Here is a 21,261-nt window from a genome sequence, read left to right on the forward strand (position 1 = left end):
TAGGCCGGCCCGCTCCGCGCCTTGAAACAATGCACAGCTACAAAGCTGCTAGGATTTGTTAGGCTAGTAGCTGAAGCTACATTTATCATATGCGAAGTGTAAATGGGAAGCTGTCTATCTAATTATATCATGTTCAGCTCTTCTATAACACACCACTCAACATTTTAGGTGTAGCTACTTCACGCGAACTAGTGGAGTATGTACGTTGCTAGCTAGCTCTTTGCATGGCATGCACATTTAGGATTTTGCCGATTGAGAGGATAGTTAGCAAGCTAGCATTGCGTTGCCCTGCCCGCCATCTTTTTAAAGGAATAGATTGTGATGCTACGTAATCATCATGCACACCATCGCTACATGTAAAATAGCTACTATTTTGTGAGATAAAGGGTGGATAAGTAGTTGTGTACATTTAGCAATATGCATTTTAATTGTTAAGCGTGGGGGGGGAAATGTGCTTTTGGGAATGTTTTATCTCTGCATCGTTGTTGCCTAGCTACAGATGTGATTTAACCAAATATCGTTGGTATCCATTACTGGGAGTTACAGGTTTGGTACTGTTTGGTGTAGCTACAGATTGTAACACCATATAATGTAATTACAGGTTTGTCTATACAGAAGCTGCAAGATAATTTTATGCTAAACTGGTATTGGCTATACAATCTTCGTTCTCGATTTGTGGAAACGGGAGTCTCATAAAATGATTTTCAGGGGGTCCGTTTGAATTTTGAAAATGCTCCGTTATTAAAATAAAATACATGTTTGCTCCATGAAGTCATCCAAAAATGTGTATACACTGCCATCTTGTCTCTTTCAAGTGTTCTCTCATTGATCGAGACAGGGCTGTCATGACATGCAGCACTTTGAGGTGGACACCCACCTGTCTCGATTAATAGGAGAATATTTGAAATGGACAAGATGGCAGCGTTGGATGACTTCATGGAGCAAAACATTTTATTTTAATAATGGAGCATTTTCTTAGTTCTAACGCTCCACCTGCAACTGGACACGGACATTTTAGATTCTACATTTTGGGCGAATTGAGAGTGAAGAAAGTATTGTTAAGGTCGGTCGGAAATTCTCTGTGCTACACTTAAAGTAAATGATAAAAGAAGCCGGTGTTTGGAAGATATATTGGCACGGGTGTTGTCTGGAAGACTGCAAACTAGATGCACTTCGTTTCTTTATACCTTTTTTTCAATTGACATTTCTTTGTATATATCCATAAAAACTATGGCAGCTGATTCATGATTTCTACAGGCTGAGAAACGCTGCCTGCCTCTCTCCTCCCGACCCTGACGCGTTCATTATTATGAGACCGTTGGAGATAGAATTTGAATATTGAAACTATGTTGCAAATGTTGAAGAGACAGACAGTAAGGTTTATACAAACGTCGTAGATTTAGCAGGTGGTAAATTTGTGGAATAGACACCGGCTGGAATGCGTTTTTAACCAACCAGCATTCAGGATTAGACCCACTCTTTGTATAGCAAACAGTACCTAACCTGTAACTCCCAGTAATGGATACCAATTTTTGAGGGTACATTATCTGGTGTAACAATCTAGCTAGCTGTTGCCCAGCTAAATGCTAAATTCTTTGCCCATTTGACAAATTCTAAGTGATCAGGTGTCTGTGCAGGCTATATTACTTAGGCTAGATGTAATGTATACTCACATTTTTTTATTAATTACATTTTTTTGTTTATAATTTAGCTACCACTGATAGCTCAGTCTTTGTCATAAAATGTTAGCCTAATTGACTCAAGTAAACTTTACTGTCTGTGAGGATGCTATCTTTAACTCTGAGTGTCTCATATTTTCTGAACTGCAGCTCCCTTAATTTTCTAATTCCAATATTTGTTTATTTTGTTTTGCAGGGCACAGACACTCAGGTCATGAGATGGGATGTGTGTACTGCTGGAGGAATAAGGAGCTGAAAGAGGAGCAAAGTATCCATTGAAAACACTCAGACGTTTTGCAGAACTGGGAAGAAGTGTTCTCCTGTTGCCAGTATGTCGGCTGTTCCTGCGGCCGTCCCGACGCTTGTTAATCCACCGCCACCAGAGTTCTTCAACCCCAACAAGCCTGGCAGGAAAACTAACCAACTACAGTACATGCAGAATGTTGTGGTGAAGACTCTATGGAAACATCAGTTTGCGTGGCCCTTTTATACACCTGTGGATACCATCAAATTATGTCTTGCTGTAAGTCAAGTCCACACTCCGTAGTTTTCTCTTTTGTTATTGGTAGTTAGTAATAGGTAGAAGCAGATCCTTTAAGCTAGTAGGGCTGTCCCCAACAGAAAAAAACCTTGGTCCACCGAAAGTTGTCTGTTTTTTCGAACCAATTTACTGGTAAATATTTTTAAAGTGTATTTTTCCATATAACATCAAATATATGCATTGTGCTTGTCTGATGCTTTATGCTTACAGTTTGATGAAATAAGACGAATGCCGCAAGAGTGCGCCAGAGATCTAGATAACCAGAATCAAAAAAACGTAACCTGACCCTACTATTCTCCTTCCTCTCCTGCTGGCTTTCGTAGATTCTGCCATTACTCATCTAATGTTGCCAGGTGTTTGGGTAAAATGAAATGTTTTGTTTTATCCTATAAATTACTGACAACATTTCAAATAAAAATATTGTCATTTAGATAATTTATTATCAGAAAATGACAACAGTTCAAAATAACAAAAAAAGATTCAGTGTTGTCAGACCTTGAATAATGCAGAGAAATACGTTCATTAATTTCTAAACACAATACTAATGTTTTAACTTAGGAAGAGTTCAGAAATCAATATTTGTGTCTTGGCATGCTCTCCACCAGTCTTTCACATTGATGTTGGGTGACTTTATGCCACTCCTGGAGCAGAAATTCAAGCAGCTCGGCTTTGTTTGATGGCTTATGACCATCCATCTTCCTCTTGATCACATTCCAGAGGTTTCCAATGGGGGTACAGGTCTGGAGATTGGGCTGACCATGACAGGGTCTTGATCTGGTGGTCCTCCATCCACACCTTGATTGATTTGGCTGTGTGGCATGGACCTGGCTGTGTGGCATTAAAATAACATCACATTGATCAGAAATACAGTGTAGATGTTGTTAATGTTGTAAATGACTATTGTAAATGGAAACAGGATTTTTTTTAATTGATTTTTTAAAAACTCAGCTAAAAAAGAAATGTCCTCTCACTGTCAACTGCGTTTATTTTCAGCAAACTTAACGTGTAAATATTTGTATGACCAAAACAAGGTTCAGTTTGTCTCAGTTGTTGAATAAGTTCCACAGACATGACTAACATAAATGGAATAATGTGTCCCTGAACAAAGGGGGGGTCAAAATCAAAAGTAACAGTCAGTATCTGGTGTGGCCACCAGCTGCATTAAGTACTGCAGTGCATCTCCTCCTCATGGACAGCACCAGATTTGCCAGTTCTTGCTGTGAGATGTTACCCCACTTCCATCAAGGCACCTGCAAGTTCCCGGACATTTCTGGGGGGAATGGCCCTAGCCCTCACCCTCCGATCCAACAGGTTCCAGATGTGCGCAATGGGATTGAGATCCGGGCTCTTTGCTTGCCATGGCAGAACACTGACATTCCTGTCTTGCAGGAAATCACGCACAGAACGAGCAGTATGTCTGATGGCATTGTCATGCTGGAGGGTCATGTCAGGAGGAGCCTGCAGGAAGGGTACCACATGAGGGAGGAGGATGTCTTTCCTGTAATGCAAAGCATTGAGATTGCCTGCAATGACGACAAGCTCAGTCCGATGATGCTGTGACACACCGCCCCAGACCATGACGGACCCTCCACCTCCAAATCGATCCCGCCAAATCGATCCCGGTGTAACGCTCATTCCATTGGCGATAAACGTGAATCCGACCTTCACCCCTGGTGAGACAAAACCGCGACTCGTCAGTGAAGAGCACTTTTTGCCATTCCTGTCTGGTCCAGTGACGGTGGGTTTGTGCCTATAGGCAACGTTGTTGCCGGTGACGTCTGGTGAGGACCTTTCTTATAACAGGCCTACAAGCCCTCAGTCCAGCCTCTCTCAGCCTATTGTGGACAGTCTGAGCACTGATGGAGGGATTGTGCGTTCCTGATGTAACTCGGGCAGTTGTTGTTACATGTGGTCTGCCACTGTGAGGACGATCAGCTGTTCGTCCCGTCTCCCTGTAGCGCTGTCTTACCCGTCTCACAGTACGGACATTGCAATTTATTGCCCTGGCCACATCTGCAGTCCTCATGCCTCCTTGCAGCACGCCTAAGGTACATTGACACAAATGAGCAGGGACCCTGGGCATCTTTCTTTTGGTGTTTTTCAGAGTCAGTAGAAAGGCCTCTTTAGTGTCCTAAGTTTTCATAACTGTGACCTTAATTGCCTACCATCTGTAAGCTTAGTGTCTTAACGACCATTCCACAGGTGCATTAATTGTTTATGGTTCATTGAACAAGCATGGGAAACGGTGTTTAAACCCTTTACAATGAAGTTCTTTGGATTTTTACGAATTATCTTTGAAAGACAGGGTCCTGAAAAAGGGACGTTCTTTTGTTACTGAGTTTATATTATTTGTTCCCGCTCGACTAAAACAATCTCGGTTGACTAACAGACTAAATGCTAGAATCTGTGAAAATTATAATTCCCTTGTACTGAAAGGACTGTTTTGGTGGGATGAAGTTTTGGCCTGCCTGGTGCCAGACCCATAAGAGTTCCAAACCTCTCCACCCATGACGGCTCATTTTCAGTTCTCCCCTCCCCACTCAGACCACTCCCAGACAGTCCTAGCAAACTTCTTGAGAAATGCCACTTTGCTAAGAAGCTATTTTTGTTATATCACAATTTTAATTGAAAACAATCACAGTAAGGTACTTAGTTGTTACCCAGAAATTATTTTATTTTGAAATAAAACAGGTCTGCATTGGACCTTAAACCATGTTTTGAGGCTATGTGTTTGTTTAGATTTTACTTTTACAAACATTGGAGTAAAACAAGCTTATATTTTGGATTCTAATAGGGTATGACAGTTTAAATAAGCACATGAGGCATTTATAAGATATTCTCAAAGCATCAATGGGTATATGTCATCCATTTATAAGTCCAGAAATGGATGTAACAGCTAAGGATTCTAGCTTTAATGCTACATTTGGCTCTGGGTAGAAGTAGGCTCTTATATTTGAATGTAAATACTCTGTGTGGATGTATGTACATTTTTGTGTGGTTCGTAATGTTACTACTACTTAGGATGTGTGAAAGGATGAACCCCTCATTGTTCAACATTCATCATAAAACATGTTTATTTCCTGGCCATTTATTTTTATTGCTCCCTCATATTGAACGTTGTTTTCCAATTGATGCTGCCATATAGGACTATCATAAAGTTATCAAGAGCCCAATGGACATGGGAACAATAAAGAAGAGGCTAGAGAATAACTACTATTGGAGCGCCAGCGAGTGCATGCAGGACTTCAACACAATGTTTACCAACTGTTACATCTACAACAAGGTAAATTCTCCTTTACCATTCATTCCAAATCGAAATACAAAAACCAGCAATAACAAGTAGTTCAAAGAGCATACTTTTTTTTTTTCACAGGATCACATAAACTGACATGTACACACACAGTTTTCCAGTGACATTGATTTTAACTTGTGTACATTATTTTGACTCATCAAGATGAGGATTGGGATTTGAAAAGTATTTACACTTTCTCTACTCTGTCTAGAGGCGCCCCATCACCTTTCTAGGTATTATTGATACTGTAACTGTGATAATTTTGATCAGGTGCTCCGTCTGACCTTCGCCTTCATCTTGACCCATAACTCATTCCCTCTTGTATTCCCACAGCCTACAGATGACATTGTGCTGATGGCCCAAGCTCTGGAGAAAATCTTCTTACAGAAAGTGTCTCAAATGCCTCAGGAGGAGGTGGAGCTGCTACCACCGGCCCCCAAAGTTAAAGCTGCCCACAAACCAGGAGGGCCTATTAGTGCAGGTAACTCAATCTTTTCACAGTTGGGAGGGACTTGTGCGCTGAGGGGAAATGTCTGTCACTTACAAAAGTTTGCTTCCTGCATCTTCCTTTCAGGCAGCCAAGCAGAGGCTGAGCCAACAGATTCACCCCCATCCACTTATCCCAGCTCCCCTCCACCTGTTTGTCAGGCTCCTGTCATAGCAGCCACGCCAGTGCCAACCATCATCTCTGTTATCCCTGTCCAAGCTGTGTCTCCCGCTGCCTCCATGATGGCTGTGGTTCCCACAGCACAGCCAGTCATCAAAGTAAGTCCAGAAAGTCTTTCAGGTATTGGAAACAGCGTTGGGTGTGAATGTGGGTCTGAGCAAGTGTGATGTCATTAGTGTTTGTGAAAATGTATGTACAGTGCCTTTCAAAAGTATTCATCCCCCTTGGCATTTTCCCTTTTTTGTTGCATTACAACCTGTAATTTATTTATTTTTTAAATTTGGATTTCATGTAATGGACATACACAAAGTAGTCCAAATTGGTGAAGTGAAATGGAAAAAAATAACTTGTTTAAAGTGGTGTATTCACCTCCTTTACTATGAAGCCCCTAAATAAGATCTGGTGCAACCAATTACCTTCAGAAGTCACATAATTAGTTAGATTGTACACAGGTGGACTTTATTTAAGTGTCACATGATTTCACATGATCTCAGTATATATACACCTGTTCTGAAAGTCCCCAGAGTCGGCAACACCACTAAGCAAGGGGCACCACCAAGCAAGCGGCACAAGGAAGACCAATGAGGTCTCCAAACTGGTCAGGGACAAAGTTGTGGAGAAGTACAGATCAGGGTTGGGTTCTAAAAAAAGAATATACACAACTTTGAACATCCCATGGAGCAAGTAGGAGACTCCCCAAACATATGGAAGAAGGTACTCCGGTCAGATTGAGCTTTTTGGCCATCAAGGAAAACGCTATGTCTGCGCAAACCCAATACCTCATCACCCTGTGAACACCATCCCCACACTAAAGCATGGTGGTGGCAGCAACTTTGAAACTGGTCAGAATTGAAGGAATGATGGATGGGGCTAAATACAGGGAAATTCTTGAGGGAAACCTGTTTCAATCTTTCAGAGATTTGAGACTGGGACAGAGGTTCACCTTCCAGCAGGACAATGACTGTAAGCATACTGCTAAAGCAACTCTCGAGTGGTTTAAGGGGAAACATTTAAATGTCTTGAAATGGCCAGGTCAAAGCCCAGACCTCAATCCAATTGAGAAGCTGTGGTATGACTTAAAGACTGCTTTACACCAGCAGAACCCATCCAACTTGAAGGAGCTGGAGCAGTTTTGCCTTGAAGAATGGGGGAGAAAATCCCAGTGGCTAGATGTGCCAAGCTTATAGAGACATACCCCAAGAGACTGTAATTGCTGCAAAAGGTGGCTCTACAAAGTATTGACTTTGGGGGGGTGAATAGTTTAGTTTTTTAGTTTTATTTCTTTTTTTTTCACAATAAAATATATTTTGCATCTTCAAAGTGGTAAATCAAATGTTCAATGTTGTGTAAATCAAATGATACAAATTCACGAAAAATCTATTTTAACTCCAGGTTGTAAGGCAACAAAATAGGAAAAATGCCAAGGGGGTGAATACTTTCGCAAGCCACTGTAAATGTTAATTTGTTTATTTTTTACAGTCAAAATGGGAGCCACCTAGAAAAACTTGAATTTCTGGCTCATTTTCCCCCCCAAAAAACAGCCTGTAAACTCTTTGTAAAGACTTGACATCTAGTGGAAGCCCTAGGAACTGCAATTTAGGAGGACTTGGCCTTATAATAAAAGTGACAGCCATTGAAAATAGTGGTAGGCTGAATTGTTTTGGGGGGAGATGGTTTGTTCTCGGGGTTTCGCCTGCCATATGAGTTCTGTTATACTCACAGGCATTATTTTAACAGTTTTAGAAACTAGAGTGTTTTCTATCCAAATCTACCAATTATATGCATATCCTAGCTTCTGGGCCTGAATACGCTTTTCACCTGGACGTGAAAATACTGCCCACTACCCAAGAGTGGTTAACAAACTATAGTTTTGGTAAGTCAGTTAGGACATCTACATTGTGCATGACACAGATAATTTTTCCAACAATTGTTTACAGACAGATTATTTCACTTTTATAATTCACTGTATCACAATTCCAGTGGGTCAGAAGTTTACATACACTAAGTTGAAGGTGCCTTTTAAACAGCTTGGAAAATTCTCGAAAATGATGTCATGGCTTTAGAATCTTCTGATAGGCTAATTGACATAATTTGAGTCAATTGGAGGTGTACCTGTGGATGCATTTCAAGGCCTACCTTCAAACTCAGTGTCCCTTTGCTTGACATCATGGGAAAATCAAAAGAAATCAGCCAAGACCTCAGACAAACAAATTGTAGACTTCCACAAGTCTGGTTTATCCTTGGGAGCATTTTCCAAACGCCTGAAGGTACCACGTTCATCTGTACAAACAATAGTACAAAATTATAAACACCATGGGACCACGCAGCCATCATACCGCTCAGGAAGGAGACGCGTTCTGTCTCCTAGAGATGAATGTACTTTGGTGCGAATAGTGCAAATCAATCCCAGAACAGCAGCAAAGGACCCTGTGAAGATGCTGGAGGAAACGGGTACAAAAGTATCTATATCCACAGTAAAACGAGTCCTATATTGACATATCCTGAAAGGCCGCTCACCAAGGAAGAAGCCACTGCCCCAAAACCGCCATAAAAAGCCAGACTACAGTTTGCAACTGCACATGGGGACAAAGATCATACTTTTTGGAGAATTGTCCTCTGGTCTGATGAAACAAAAATATAACTATTTGGCCTTAATGACCATTTATGTTTGGAGGAAAAAGGGGGAGGCTTGCAAGCCAAGGAACACCATCCCATCTGTGAAGCACGGGGGTGGCAGCATCATGTTGTGGGGGTGCTTTGCTGCAGGAGGGACTGTGCACTTCACAACATAGATTGCATCACGAGTAAGGAAAATGATGTGGATATATTGAAGCAACATCTCAAGACATCAATCAGAAAGTTAAAGCTTGGTCGCAAATGGGTCTTTTAAATGGACAAGTACCCCAAGTATACTTCCAAAGTTGTGGCAAAATGGCTTAAGGACAACATCACAAACCCCTGACCTCAATCCTATAGAATTCTTTTGGGGCAGAACTGAAAAATCGTGTGTGAGCAAGGAAGCCTACAAACCTGACTCGGTTACGCCTGCTCTGTCAGCAGGAATGGGCCAAAATTCACCCAACTTATTGTGGGAAGCTTGTGGAAGGCTACCCAAAATGTTTGACCCAAGTTAAACAATTTAAAGGCAATGCCACCAAATACTAATTGAGTGTATGTGAACTTCTGACCCACTGTGAATGTAATGATAGAAATATAAGCTGAAATAAATCACTCTGCACTATTATTCTGACATTTCACATTCTTAAAAGAAAGTGGTGGTCCTAACTGACTTTAGACAGGGAATTTTACTAGGATTAAATGTCAGGAATTGTGAACTGAGTTGAAATGTATTTGGCTAAGGTGTATGTAAACTTCCGACTTCAACTGTATGTATGTAATTTTTTTGAATTATATAAAAAAAAGTAATGTTAAGTCCAGGAAGACTGGTCTCTCCCGGGGGTCTTTTTATTTAATTCTACAGTCTAATGGGATTTTGTGTGGGGAACGTATTTTACAATTCTGCTCCTCAAAATGTTGTCTTAGGATGTAATAATCTATTAGAAATCAGAAAATGTTGAATATGCCATGTCTTGATAAAGAGACGCAAGCCACTGAGGTCTTTGTGTTTGGTCATTGTCATTTTCACAGAAAAAGGGGGTGAAGCGGAAAGCAGACACAACAACTCCCACAACCTCAGCAATCTCGGCCAGTAGAAGTGACTCCCCTACCCAGCTCCTGGAATCCCAACAGGGGAAAGTCTCATCCAGGCGGGAGAGCACGGTGCGACCCGTTAAACCCCCCAAGAAGGGCACCGAGGACGGAGAGGTGCCACTGCTCGGTGGCAAGAAAGGCAAGCCCGGCGAGCAGCTCAAGCACTGCGACTTCATCCTGAAGGAGATGCTCTCCAAGAAGCATGCAGCCTACGCTTGGCCTTTCTATAAGCCTGTAGATGCGGAGGCGCTAGAACTGCATGACTACCATGAGATCATCAAGCACCCCATGGACCTCAGCACTGTCAAAGTAGGTCCCCTATTCACTCCCTCGACTCACCCCTAACTCTTCTAAATTGCCCTCCAAAGTCTGGCTGTTTACTTGGTGGAAGAAAATAATTTGACCCTGTTTTTTTTTATTTCGTGATTAAAACTGTCCCTGAACGACAGTCGACACCGTAACAGCTAAGGGGAGGATGATTACATTTGTTTTGCTAGTAGATTTGCTTTTGAGTTTTGAAGAGAGCTTTCTCAGTAATAAGACTCTGACTGTTTGTGCTGTGTCCACAGAAAAAAATTGACAGTCAAGATTACCCAGATGCCCAAAGCTTTGCGACGGACGTCCGGTTAATGTTCTCAAATTGCTACAAGTACAACCCCCCCGACCACGAGGTTGTAGCCATGGCCAGGAAGCTACAGGTAGGATAAAGTTCATCAGATCTTTAACTCACCTCATTGGAGCACTGTCGGTTGAACTGCCCCATGTCTTCTTGTTTCTCAGGATGTGTTTGAGATGCGATTTGCCAAGATGCCAGACGAGCCCGTTGACGCCACCCAGCCCTCCACCACGCCGGTGGTAAGCAAGAGTACAGAGAGCAGTGAGAGCAGCGGCAACACCTCCAGCTCGGAGAGCTCGGACTCAGAGGAGGAGCGGGCCATGCGGCTCGCCGAACTGCAGGAACAGGTGGGTTCGGAACAGGTGGGTTCTCACAACCAAGGACCAAGATCCAAAACCCGTGGATGGATGAACAGGGAGATGCCCCCTTCGTCCCCCACATCAGATTTAGACCGCTACCACTTAAAAATCAAAGCCACTACATGATGTTCAGAGATCCACAAGTAAAAGTGACATAGTTAACCCTCTACCGCCACAAACTGTTAGAATATCTTGGTATCGTGGCTTGCATACTGTAACTGTAGAGCTCACATTTTAGCGCAATGTTTTACATTTCATTCATACCAATGGTGACAATATTTAGCTCTGATGATGAAATAGTTTGTTGTGCTGCTAGGATGTTAACATGAACTTTGGAGTTTTCTATCTTTGTCCACTGATTTCCCCTTTGGCTTTCTTACCAGCAAATCACTGTGGAGCACCCCAATGGTAACAGGGCGGGGGAAAAAAACGGGTGTGCCAAACGTTTTCAGGTGATTTATCTCTTACTTCCCCGTCCCCACAAAACTATTTATATTTTTGTATTGCACCTTGTTGAAAGAGCGGTAGAGGGACCAGCACTCTGAAACGGATTGTAAGTGTGCTTGGTAGATGGTAGGGATGGGGGTTTGAAACAAAATGTGGGATATTCGAAATACATGTGTTTTTTAAATGTTTTTAATCTGAGCACTGCTGAGTGAGGGAGAGGCATTGGCACGCTATTGCTGCAGCTCCGGAGGGGCCGTTGTGTGTGAGATGGGAGGGAGCAAGCCGAGCAGACGGAGGGGAGAGAGAGAGACCAAGTAACTTTAGCCAAGGCAACTCAGCTACAGCCAAGACTAACTAACTTGTAGCAGCCCCAATGTTATTTACCGTCCCATAAAACACAGAGGAGGCTGGTGGGGGGGGGGCGATATAGGAGAATGGGCTCATTGTAATGGCTGGAATGGAATGGTACCAAATGCATCAAACACATGGAAACATATTTGACTCCATTCCAGCCATTACAATGAGCCTGTCCTCCTATAGCGCCTCCTATGATATAACCGTGCCTTTCTTGACTGGATTAGCCCAGACAAGCTAGCTAGCTAAGCTTTTCAGCTACAGCTAGCTAGGCTAATTGAGGCTACAGTGCATTCGGAAAGTATTCAGACCGCATGATTTTTTTCCCCCACATTTTGTTACGTTACAGCCTTATTCTAAAATTGATTAAAACATTTTTTTTATCATCAATCTCCACACAAAACCCCATAAGGGAAAGGCAAAAATGTTGTTTTTAGACATTTTTGCACATTTTATATATATTTTTTAAAGTAAAAACTGAAATCACATTTATGTAAGTGTTACTCAGTACTTTGTTGAAGCACCTTTGGCAGTGATTACAGCCTTGAGTCTTCTTGGATATGACGCTACAAGCTTGGCACACCTGTATTTGGGGAGTTTCTCCCATTCTTCTCTGCAGATCCTCTTAAACTCTGTCAGGTTGGATGGGGAGCGTTGCTGCATAGCTATTTCCAGTTCTCCAGAGATGTCTGATCAGGTTCAAGTCCAGGCTCTGGCTGGGCCACTCAAGGATATTCAGAGATTTGCCCCGAAGCCACTCCTGTGTTGTCTTGGCTGTGTGCTTAGGGTTGTTGCCCTGTTGGAAGGTGTACCTTCACCCCAGTCTGAGGTCCTGAGTGCTCTAGAGCAGGTTTTCATCAAGGATCTCTCTGTACTTTGCTCCTTTCATATGTCCCTCGATCATGACTAGTCTCCCAGTCCCTGCCACTGAAAATCATCCCCACAGCACGAATGCTGCCACCGCCATGCTTCACCATAGGGGATGGTGCCAGATTTCCTCTAGACATGACGCTTTGCATTGAGGCCAAACATATCAATCTTGGTTTCATCAGACCAGAGAATCTTCTTTCATGGTCTGACAGTCCTTTTGGCAAACTCTGCCTTTTACTAAAGAGTGGCTTCCGTCTGGCCTGATTGGTGGAGTGCTGCAGAAATGGTTATTCTTCTGGAAGGTACTTCCATCTCCACAGAGGAAGTCTGGAGCTCTGTCAGAGTGACCATCAGGTTCTTAGTCATCTCCCCGAACAAGGCCCTTCTCCCCCGATTGCTCTGTTTGGCCAGGCCTTCTTCCATTTAAGAATGAGGGAGGCCACTGTTTTGGGGGACCTTCAATGCTGCAGAATGTTTTTGGTACCCTTCCCCAGATCTGTGCCTCGACACAATCCTGTCTCTGCGCTCTACAGACAATTCCTTCAACCTCATGGCTTGTGAGACCTTATATAGACAGTTGTGTGCCTTTCCAAATCATGTCCAATCAATTGAATTTACCACAGGTGGACTCGAATCAAGTTGTAGAAACATCTCAAGGATGATCAATGGAAGCAGGATGCACCTGAGCTCTATTGAGTCTGATAGCAAAGGGTCTGAATACGTATGTAAATATTTATTTTTTTAAGTTTTGGAAATTTGCAGAAATTTCTAAACCTGTTTGCTTTGGAGTATTGTGTGTAGATTGATGTCAAAAAATATATATTTAAACCATTTCTGAATAAGGCTGTAACGTAGCAAAATATGGAAAAGGGGAAGGGGTCTGAATGTATTCTGAATGCGCTTTCTACCCAACCCCATTAAGATTAAACCGCTTACCTGTTGGTTTCTCGTTGTAGCCTACTCTTATATCTCTAACTTTTAATTACATTGAGCCTTTTTGCCACTTTGATGGGCCAACATTAAAAACAAGCTACCCACTGAGTGCTACCCGTCGGCTGCCAGTCTTTTTATGGGGCGCATGTCATAAAAACTACATTGAAAAGTTTGTTTTATTAATCGTTTGAAATGTAATGGTATATCTTTGTAGTATGTTACAATGTCACATGGATATTGCAATACAATTTTCCGTGTTACAGTATTTGAAAACTATTGTCCATCCCTAGCAGATGATCTTTCCCTCAGTAGTCAGCTTGCTCTTTGTCATGTCTTTTCTAAGATTTTGTTGATAGTTACTTTTTCCCTCCATTGTTGCATTATTTTAGTGTTGTTTTTTCATAGGAAATGTTAGTTTTCATGGTGGTAAGCATTTCGTCGGACGATGTAAACCATGTGTATCCTGTAAATACGACTAATAAAACTGTGACAGTGTTGGCTGGTGGCGAATGGTGATAGAGTTAGCAGTGTTTTTTTTTATTTTTATGATTCTGGCAATGATGCCTTTTCCGCATTGTAGCTTCACTTAAAATATTTCCTCCTTTTTTCAAGTGGAATAAAAAAGACCAATGTTTTTGTGCTGAAGACCAGGAAATGTCAGTGTTTTATTAGGGTGTTCACAATTCAAAGTTATTATATATATTTTTTTGTTTGTTCTATATTACATACTTGTTTCTTCAAAAAGCAATCAGTCAATGCGTCACTTGGGGAGTCAGCATGTGCGTCTGGTTTTAAAGTGTTAGATAGCTACAGTACAGGCTGGGTGGTCCCGGTGTGCTTTTCCTACCGCTTTTTTCCCAGGCCAATGGGAAATTATTTATCGAGACGCCTCATTTGCATGCCAGTATTCTGTTTTTCTGACATAAATCAATGTACATTATACACATCACACACTTGATTGTTTCCTCTATTAATATTTTGAGCTTTCATTTGAGAAGATATGCAGAAACATGAGTACTGTGTACTCCATTAATTAATGCACATAACTTGAGGATGATTTATGTATTATCTTATTCAAGATGCAACAAAAGTCAATCAAGCATGAATTGGCTATAAAATGAGACTCCTTCAAAGGGAAAAGAAAATGTCCCTCCCAGGGCTAAAATATAACTAATATCACTGTCATAATTGTGACATGAGATGGTCCAAGACATAATGGTGCAAATTCTCTGCAACAGGTTACACGTGCCAACATCGCACATTAAGCTAACCATCGATGCCTGTATTTTGCCATCACTCCCAGTATCTTGCCCCAGTCCCTCCATCAGCTTCACCCTACATACACCAACATCTGGACTCATAGGTGACTCTTGACTCTGCTTTTCTCCTCAGCTGAAGGCCGTTCACGAACAGCTGGCTGTTCTGTCACAGGCCCCAGTAAGTAAACCAAAGAAAAGGGAGAAAAGGGAAAAAGAGAAGAAAGAGAAGGACAAGGGGAAGGCTGATGACAAGAAGAAACCCAAGTCAGCACCCCAAGTCAAGCCAGCTAATCAGAAAAAGGCTCCAGCCCGGAAACCAAACAGCATGGTGGTGGCTACCAGGTACTACTGCCCAGTCTTTTCATATCTGTGTTTCGTAATTCATCACACTGTCCTGAGCATCACAAGTAATTTGCTCAATACTGCCAGTAACTTTTGCTTTTGGATGAATCATTGTTCCAACAGTGTTACGTACTGCTGTGTTAACACTTTAACTCGTATCCCCATGTAGCCTGATCCAGACATGTCAGTCTGTCACGAATCATCTGTTCTTTGAACTTCTCTCAGTGCTAAGCTGAACATCCTGAGAGAGGCAAAAGCTGTAGGCCTAACAAATATCTGACCAAAACAATTTCAGGCAACCGAAGAAAGGGTCCAAGGTGGTGGTGGCGAACAACGAGTCAGAAGAGGAGCCATCCCTTCCCATGTCGTACGACGAGAAGCGCCAGCTCAGCCTTGACATCAACCGTCTTCCGGGTGAGAAGTTGGGCAGGGTGGTCCACATCATCCAGTCCCGGGAGCCATCGTTGCGTGACTCCAATCCAGACGAGATAGAGATAGACTTTGAGACACTCAAACCCTCAACCCTTCGTGAGCTCGAACGATACGTCAAGTCCTGTTTGCAGAAAAAGCAGCGGAAACTTTTACGTAAGTCGTGAACTATTACTCTTTCTTGGTGTTTTCACAGATGCCCTTCTCCAGTCACTAATGGTTACGGCTTCTTCAGGGATAAACCTCTCCTTTCTCTGTCTGTTGCCTAAATGCTTTAAAGCTCCCTTGCATTTGTTCCTTCCTCCCCCTTTTGAACTGAGGTTACTCACCCTCCCATTCTTTGCATGCCTGGTTTTAGTGGTTCATTGAAAATTAACCTTCAGTTCAGATAAAATTGTCTCTTATATGCAGAGCAGTTTGGCAATTCACGTAGAGTACTTGTGTTGAATGCGACAATAGAAATATATCCTAATTCAAGAGAGCAAAACTGACTTGAACTGGAACTATTGTTTTGGTCCAATAGAATTTTAAGTGGACTCATTACCACCACCAAAACACAGAAAAAGTAATGGATGTTAGAGAGACCAAGACATGCAGCTCGTTACCACATCAGCAAGGTACAGCATGTGGGAACTTATTGCAGGGCACTGTGTGTCTCTCATTGAGAGAGGGCATTGAGGAAAACAGTGCCAATTCTAAGGAAGAACTGGTTCAGGAAAAGAAGAGTTAGAAAAGAGACTACGGGATGTGAGTGGACAACTGAACCACAACAAGAAACCGCTTGACAAAGATACCGGTGTTTCAGAGCTCACAAGGTGCAACAGGCTGCCAAATGGACTAGAATAGTATAGGCAAGAGATGGGCAAGTGAAAAGTTCTCACTGGCCTAGTTGAGGCGTTGATGGCAGTTTTGTTGATGCTTTGTAGAATTAATGTTTCTCTACTTTCAAGAATCAGTTACCCCCCCCGACCTAGCGACTGCCTAGGCATAGAGGTCCGTGTCAGGAAGTGGCATAGACCTACTTGAGTCGTCACTGTCCAGTAGCTTTATGATGAGTGATTCCTCACCGAACTAGAACAGGACCATGATTTGGGGGATTTTCATGAAATCGCATCCATAGAAGGGTCCTTTGAAAGAAGGATTGTTGACAGATATTTGACATTTGTGTCAAAGTATAATTGAGAAATAATTAAAGGGATAATTCACCCCCAGAAAATAAACTCTTTAAACTCCTGTCAATTTTTTGAATGTTTTATGAGTGTGTAAAATAACTATTTTCACCATGTTTTAACTTTTAAGTGGTCTGTCTATGAAATCAGGAAATTGTGTAGGAACGCGTCATACATATACGGTACTCATCACTGGAGATGGGGGGGGACACAACATAACATTTCATAACGCTTTTAAAACAATTACTTGCACTCCAGATCACCATCATCCGTTTTATATCGTCATGACAAAGTATATATTTCAGTTAGATGTCCTCAATCTAAACAGTGTACCAAATGATTCAACTCTTATCACACAATGCTCCCTGTGGGTCTGTAGGAAAGGGCCGTTGTCATAGCTAGCAACGTCTGCACTCTGCACATTGAGGCAGACTGAGAGGAACTGCAAGTTGAACATGATGAGATTGTGGACTCCTAAATTGATAGCTTTTGTAGTCGACTTGTGCTGCAACAGATTTTCACATGCTGCTACGAATCTTGTTATAACATTGTTATATATAACTTGTTCCCGCTTATTTAACACTGTAAATCTTACGACTTTGTGGTTTTGTGTGGATTATTCCTTTAATTTAAATTGGAACATTTGTGACAGTTTGACCTTACCCAGGCCTCCTTTAAGACTCCATGTTTAATCTGTATGTGCTACAAGAGGATTGGATCATAATGCTGCAATTTTTATCATAACTCTAAAACTAGGTGAGATCCCACTTGGGAACTTTGATATAATATGCCTGTCGATCAGGTTTTCTTTCTTCAACTATTGGTCAGGACCCAAAGTGGGCCCTGGGCATGTGAGAGGTGGATTGCGAGTTATGAAAATACATCTATAATTCATTTGGGTCGATTTGGGTCACAGGAGGACAATTCATTTCTCATTTGCGTCACGAGCTAAAAAAAAATAAGAACCCCCGCTGTAGATTTATTATGATCAACAACATATTGGAAAATGTTTTTCAATATTCATGTTTAGATTGATCTTTATTCATAAATGAATGCAATAAAATCATTTAAAAAATCTAAATATTACTCATATTACAGAGCAAGTGGTAAAGCTTCATATGACAGATGAAACATTATGGTGTCTAAAGTAGTTCCTGAGTAAGGCCAAAACTTAAATGAATTATTTCTCAATTGTGCTTTAAGATACAAATGTCAAATAATTTAATCATACCTTCTTCCAAAGGATCCTTTTATGGATAAAAATCTGTGAAAATCAAAAGAAACATGGTCCTCTTTTGTTCGAGTTTCGTGGGCAATCACCCTGATGGCACATAGTGATAGACAATCATTAGAAATAATACAAACATGGAATGGGACTAGGGCAGACCCCAGTGAGTCGACTCGTCGATTGTTTGGTCGATAGGCTGTTGACTGACAGACAGATTTCTTTAGTAGAGCAGTAGCAAAACATATATTTTTTAAAATATCATGGTGTACGTAACACCTGTCTGAGTGAACTGAGTCATTGAGGAGGCCGTGGGGATGACACAGTCCATCAGTCTAAGACGTGCTACTGAAATTGTATATGGTTATATTACATAAGAACAATGGTGCCACACTAATAAAAATAACGTTATTTGATATGCACTTCCTCCTGCATTGGATATTGGCCGCTGTCCGCAGTTCAGAAACACATCAGTGTGCTGTTGAATTGGCGCCTTTTCCTAGACCATGTTGCTATGTGAATATAAGCAAATTTAACAAGCATATTGGCGTTGAGAACAATGCAGAGGAGGAAAACAGCCCTTGCCTTATTTTCTAGGAAAAGTGAGGAAAGGAAACTCCAATTTAATTAGGTCTATAATCAGCGCTTGCTCCTTACCTTCTTTTTCTTGATTTCCAGTATTTTTCACTAGTCAATGATTCTACACAACTTTCCCTTTACCCCCGGAGCAAACAGTAAACATTCCCCCGTTTCGAGTTTTTGTCACATCCTCGGCATCCATTTTTCTGTCACGTGTTATGGTGTTCAGATTGTTATAACCAATTTATTGAAGTGATTATGATGTGCTATAGGTCAGGCTCTATTGTGCCCTATTCGGACGGGATTTGTTTTACTGGGGGAGATCAGTAATGTAATTACACTAGCATTTTGAAAGAAAAGCACATTTTCTCACATTTTCTCATGCCAACATTAACAATGTCTACACTGTATTTCTGATGTTATTCAATTTGATGTTATTTTAATGGACAAAAATTGTGCTTTTCTTTCAAAAACAAGGACATTTCTAAGTTACCCCAAACTTTTGAACTATAGTGTATGTGCACGAGCACAAAACACCACATCTGTAGTCCCGTCCGAATCTACTATATCAATAATTTTTAACATGGCAGGAGAGCATCAATTCCAGCCAGAATAACGTACTCCAAGGTCCTCTGATAATACTAGTCCGGTGCAAATCGAAATCCCTGTGTTTTGAGACATGTCTGAGTTGCTCACAGTTTGCGCAAGAAAACATGAAGCGATTCAATAAATTGCGTATAAGCTATATATGAATGGCATTAAATGTAGCCTATCAACTTTCACAGTGAATGCTTTTGTGCGTTCAAACTCAAAATTGCCAAATGCAGTTGTATCCGGCCCGAGTCCGAAATGAATGACAGTACAGACTAGGCCCGAGTCATTCGGCCCAGATCTGGTAGCCTGAACTTTGTTTTTCTTTGTTATTTAACTAGGCAAGTCAGTTAAGAACAAATTCTTATTTACAATGACTGCCTACCCAGGCCACACCCTAAGCTAGACGACGGAAGGCCAATTGTGTGCCGCCCTATGAGATTCCAAATCACGGCCTGTTGTGATGCAGCCTGGAATCGAACAAGGGTCTGTAGTGACGCCTTTAGCACTGAGATGCAGTGCCTTGGACTGCTGCGCCACTCGGGAGCCCTTAACTCAGCCAAAGGTGCTATTTTTGGGCCAGAATCGGCCCAGCAATGTCCCAAACCCACTCAATTCTACCCCACCCTTCCCCCACTAAAACATTGTTAAATGTAGTTAGTAATGTTATATTAAATGTAGGTAGTTATATTGCAGTTATCAACTGAAATATGAACAACATAAACATAAAAAAATACATGACATTTTCTAATTAGTTAAATAGATGAAATTGACTTTGTGTGCGTGTCATCCCTCAACAGGCACTACACGCATGTACAGTAGCATGGATGTACCCAAATAAATGCACTAGAAAACAGCTTAAACAAATGCAAATGCAGCTACTTTGATGTAATTGTATCTGCAGATTTGACATGACTAGCTAGCAAGCAAGGGATAAGAACATTGCCAGCCTGCATAGCAATCAAACAAATATAATGAACAAGTCAGCTTCTCTAGCAACCTAACCTATAGAACTAACAACCAGGTTAAGTGGAAGGATGAAATGGTATGAATTTACATGTCATTTTTACCAGTAAATGTGTGCTTGTTTTCTTTGGCAACCGTGGTATAAGCGGGATAAACGCCTCTGCTCTGTACAATTTCTGGAACTAATAAACACGGGCAGGACCAAGTCATCCATTATTTCCAGATAATGTACAAAGCATCAGTGTTTATCCCTTACATGTACAGTTGAAGTTGGAAGTTTACATACATTTACACTCAGTTTTTCACAATTCCTGACATTTAATCCCAGTAAATATTCCCTGTTTTAGGTCAGTTAGGATCACCACTTTTATGTTAAGAATGTGAAATGTCAGAATAATAGATAAAAGTTATTTATTTCATCACATTCCCAGTGGGTCAGAGGTTTACATACTCAAATAGTATTTGGTAGCATTGCCTTTAAATTGTTTAACTTGGATCAAACATTTCAGGTAGCCTTCCATAAGCTTCCCACAATTAAGTTGGGTGAATTTTGGCCCATTTCTCCTGACAGCTGGTGTAACTTTGTCCGGTTTATAGGCCTCCTTGCTCGCACATGCTTTTTCAGTTCTGCCCACAAATTTTCTATAGGATTGAGGTCAAGGCTTTGTGATGGCCACACCAATATCTTGACTTTGTTGTCCTTAAGCCATTTTGCCACAACTTTGGAAGTATGCTTGGGGTCATTGTCCATTTGGAAGACCCATTTGTGACCAAGCTTTAACTTTCTGATTAATGTCTTGAGATGTTGCTTCAATATATCCACATAATTTTCCATCCTCATGATGCCATCTATTTTGTGAAGTGAACCAGTCCCTCCTGCAGCAAAGCACCCCCACAACATGATGCTGCCACCCCCGTGCTTCACGGTTGGAATGGTGTTCTTCGGCTTGCAAGCGTACATAACGATGTTCATTATGGTCAAACAGTTCTATTTTTTGTTTCATCAGACCAGAGGACATTTCTCCAAAAATGACGATATTTTTCACCATTTACAGTTGAAAACTGTAGTCTGGCTTTTTTATGGCGGTTTTGGCGCAGTGGCTTCCTTGCTGAGCGGTGTTTTAGGACTCGATATTGGACAAATTTTTGCTGTGGATATGAATACTTTTGTACCTGTTTCCTCCAGCATCTCCACAAGGGCCTTTGCTGTTTTTCTGGGATTGATTTGTACT

General features: G+C 41.5%; 1 protein-coding gene across 6 annotated transcripts in view; it reads left to right on the forward strand.

Annotated features, from left to right (window-relative positions):
* LOC115111962 (bromodomain-containing protein 3-like) overlaps positions 1-21,261 on the forward strand; it is a 28,124-nt gene that overhangs the window by 348 nt on the left and 6,515 nt on the right. For 2 of the 6 annotated variants that reach the window (XM_029638536.2, XM_029638537.2), the window contains exons 2-11: positions 1,876-2,202; positions 5,366-5,503; positions 5,846-5,993; positions 6,087-6,277; positions 9,828-10,199; positions 10,460-10,588; positions 10,671-10,868; positions 11,249-11,317; positions 14,862-15,070; positions 15,366-15,655. In XM_029638536.2, coding sequence (XP_029494396.1) covers positions 2,011-2,202; positions 5,366-5,503; positions 5,846-5,993; positions 6,087-6,277; positions 9,828-10,199; positions 10,460-10,588; positions 10,671-10,868; positions 11,249-11,317; positions 14,862-15,070; positions 15,366-15,655 — 1,936 coding nt within the window. In that variant the 5' untranslated portion in view covers positions 1,876-2,010. Of the gene's footprint in view, positions 1-26; positions 357-1,875; positions 2,203-5,365; positions 5,504-5,845; positions 5,994-6,086; positions 6,278-9,827; positions 10,200-10,459; positions 10,589-10,670; positions 10,869-11,248; positions 11,318-14,861; positions 15,071-15,365; positions 15,656-21,261 lie in introns of those variants that run through there. The other 4 variants (XM_029638538.2, XM_029638540.2, XM_029638541.2 and 1 more) reach the window with 4 other exon arrangements.

This window comes from Oncorhynchus nerka, linkage group LG27, assembly GCF_034236695.1.
Source record: "Oncorhynchus nerka isolate Pitt River linkage group LG27, Oner_Uvic_2.0, whole genome shotgun sequence".
Taxonomy (NCBI): domain Eukaryota; kingdom Metazoa; phylum Chordata; class Actinopteri; order Salmoniformes; family Salmonidae; genus Oncorhynchus; species Oncorhynchus nerka.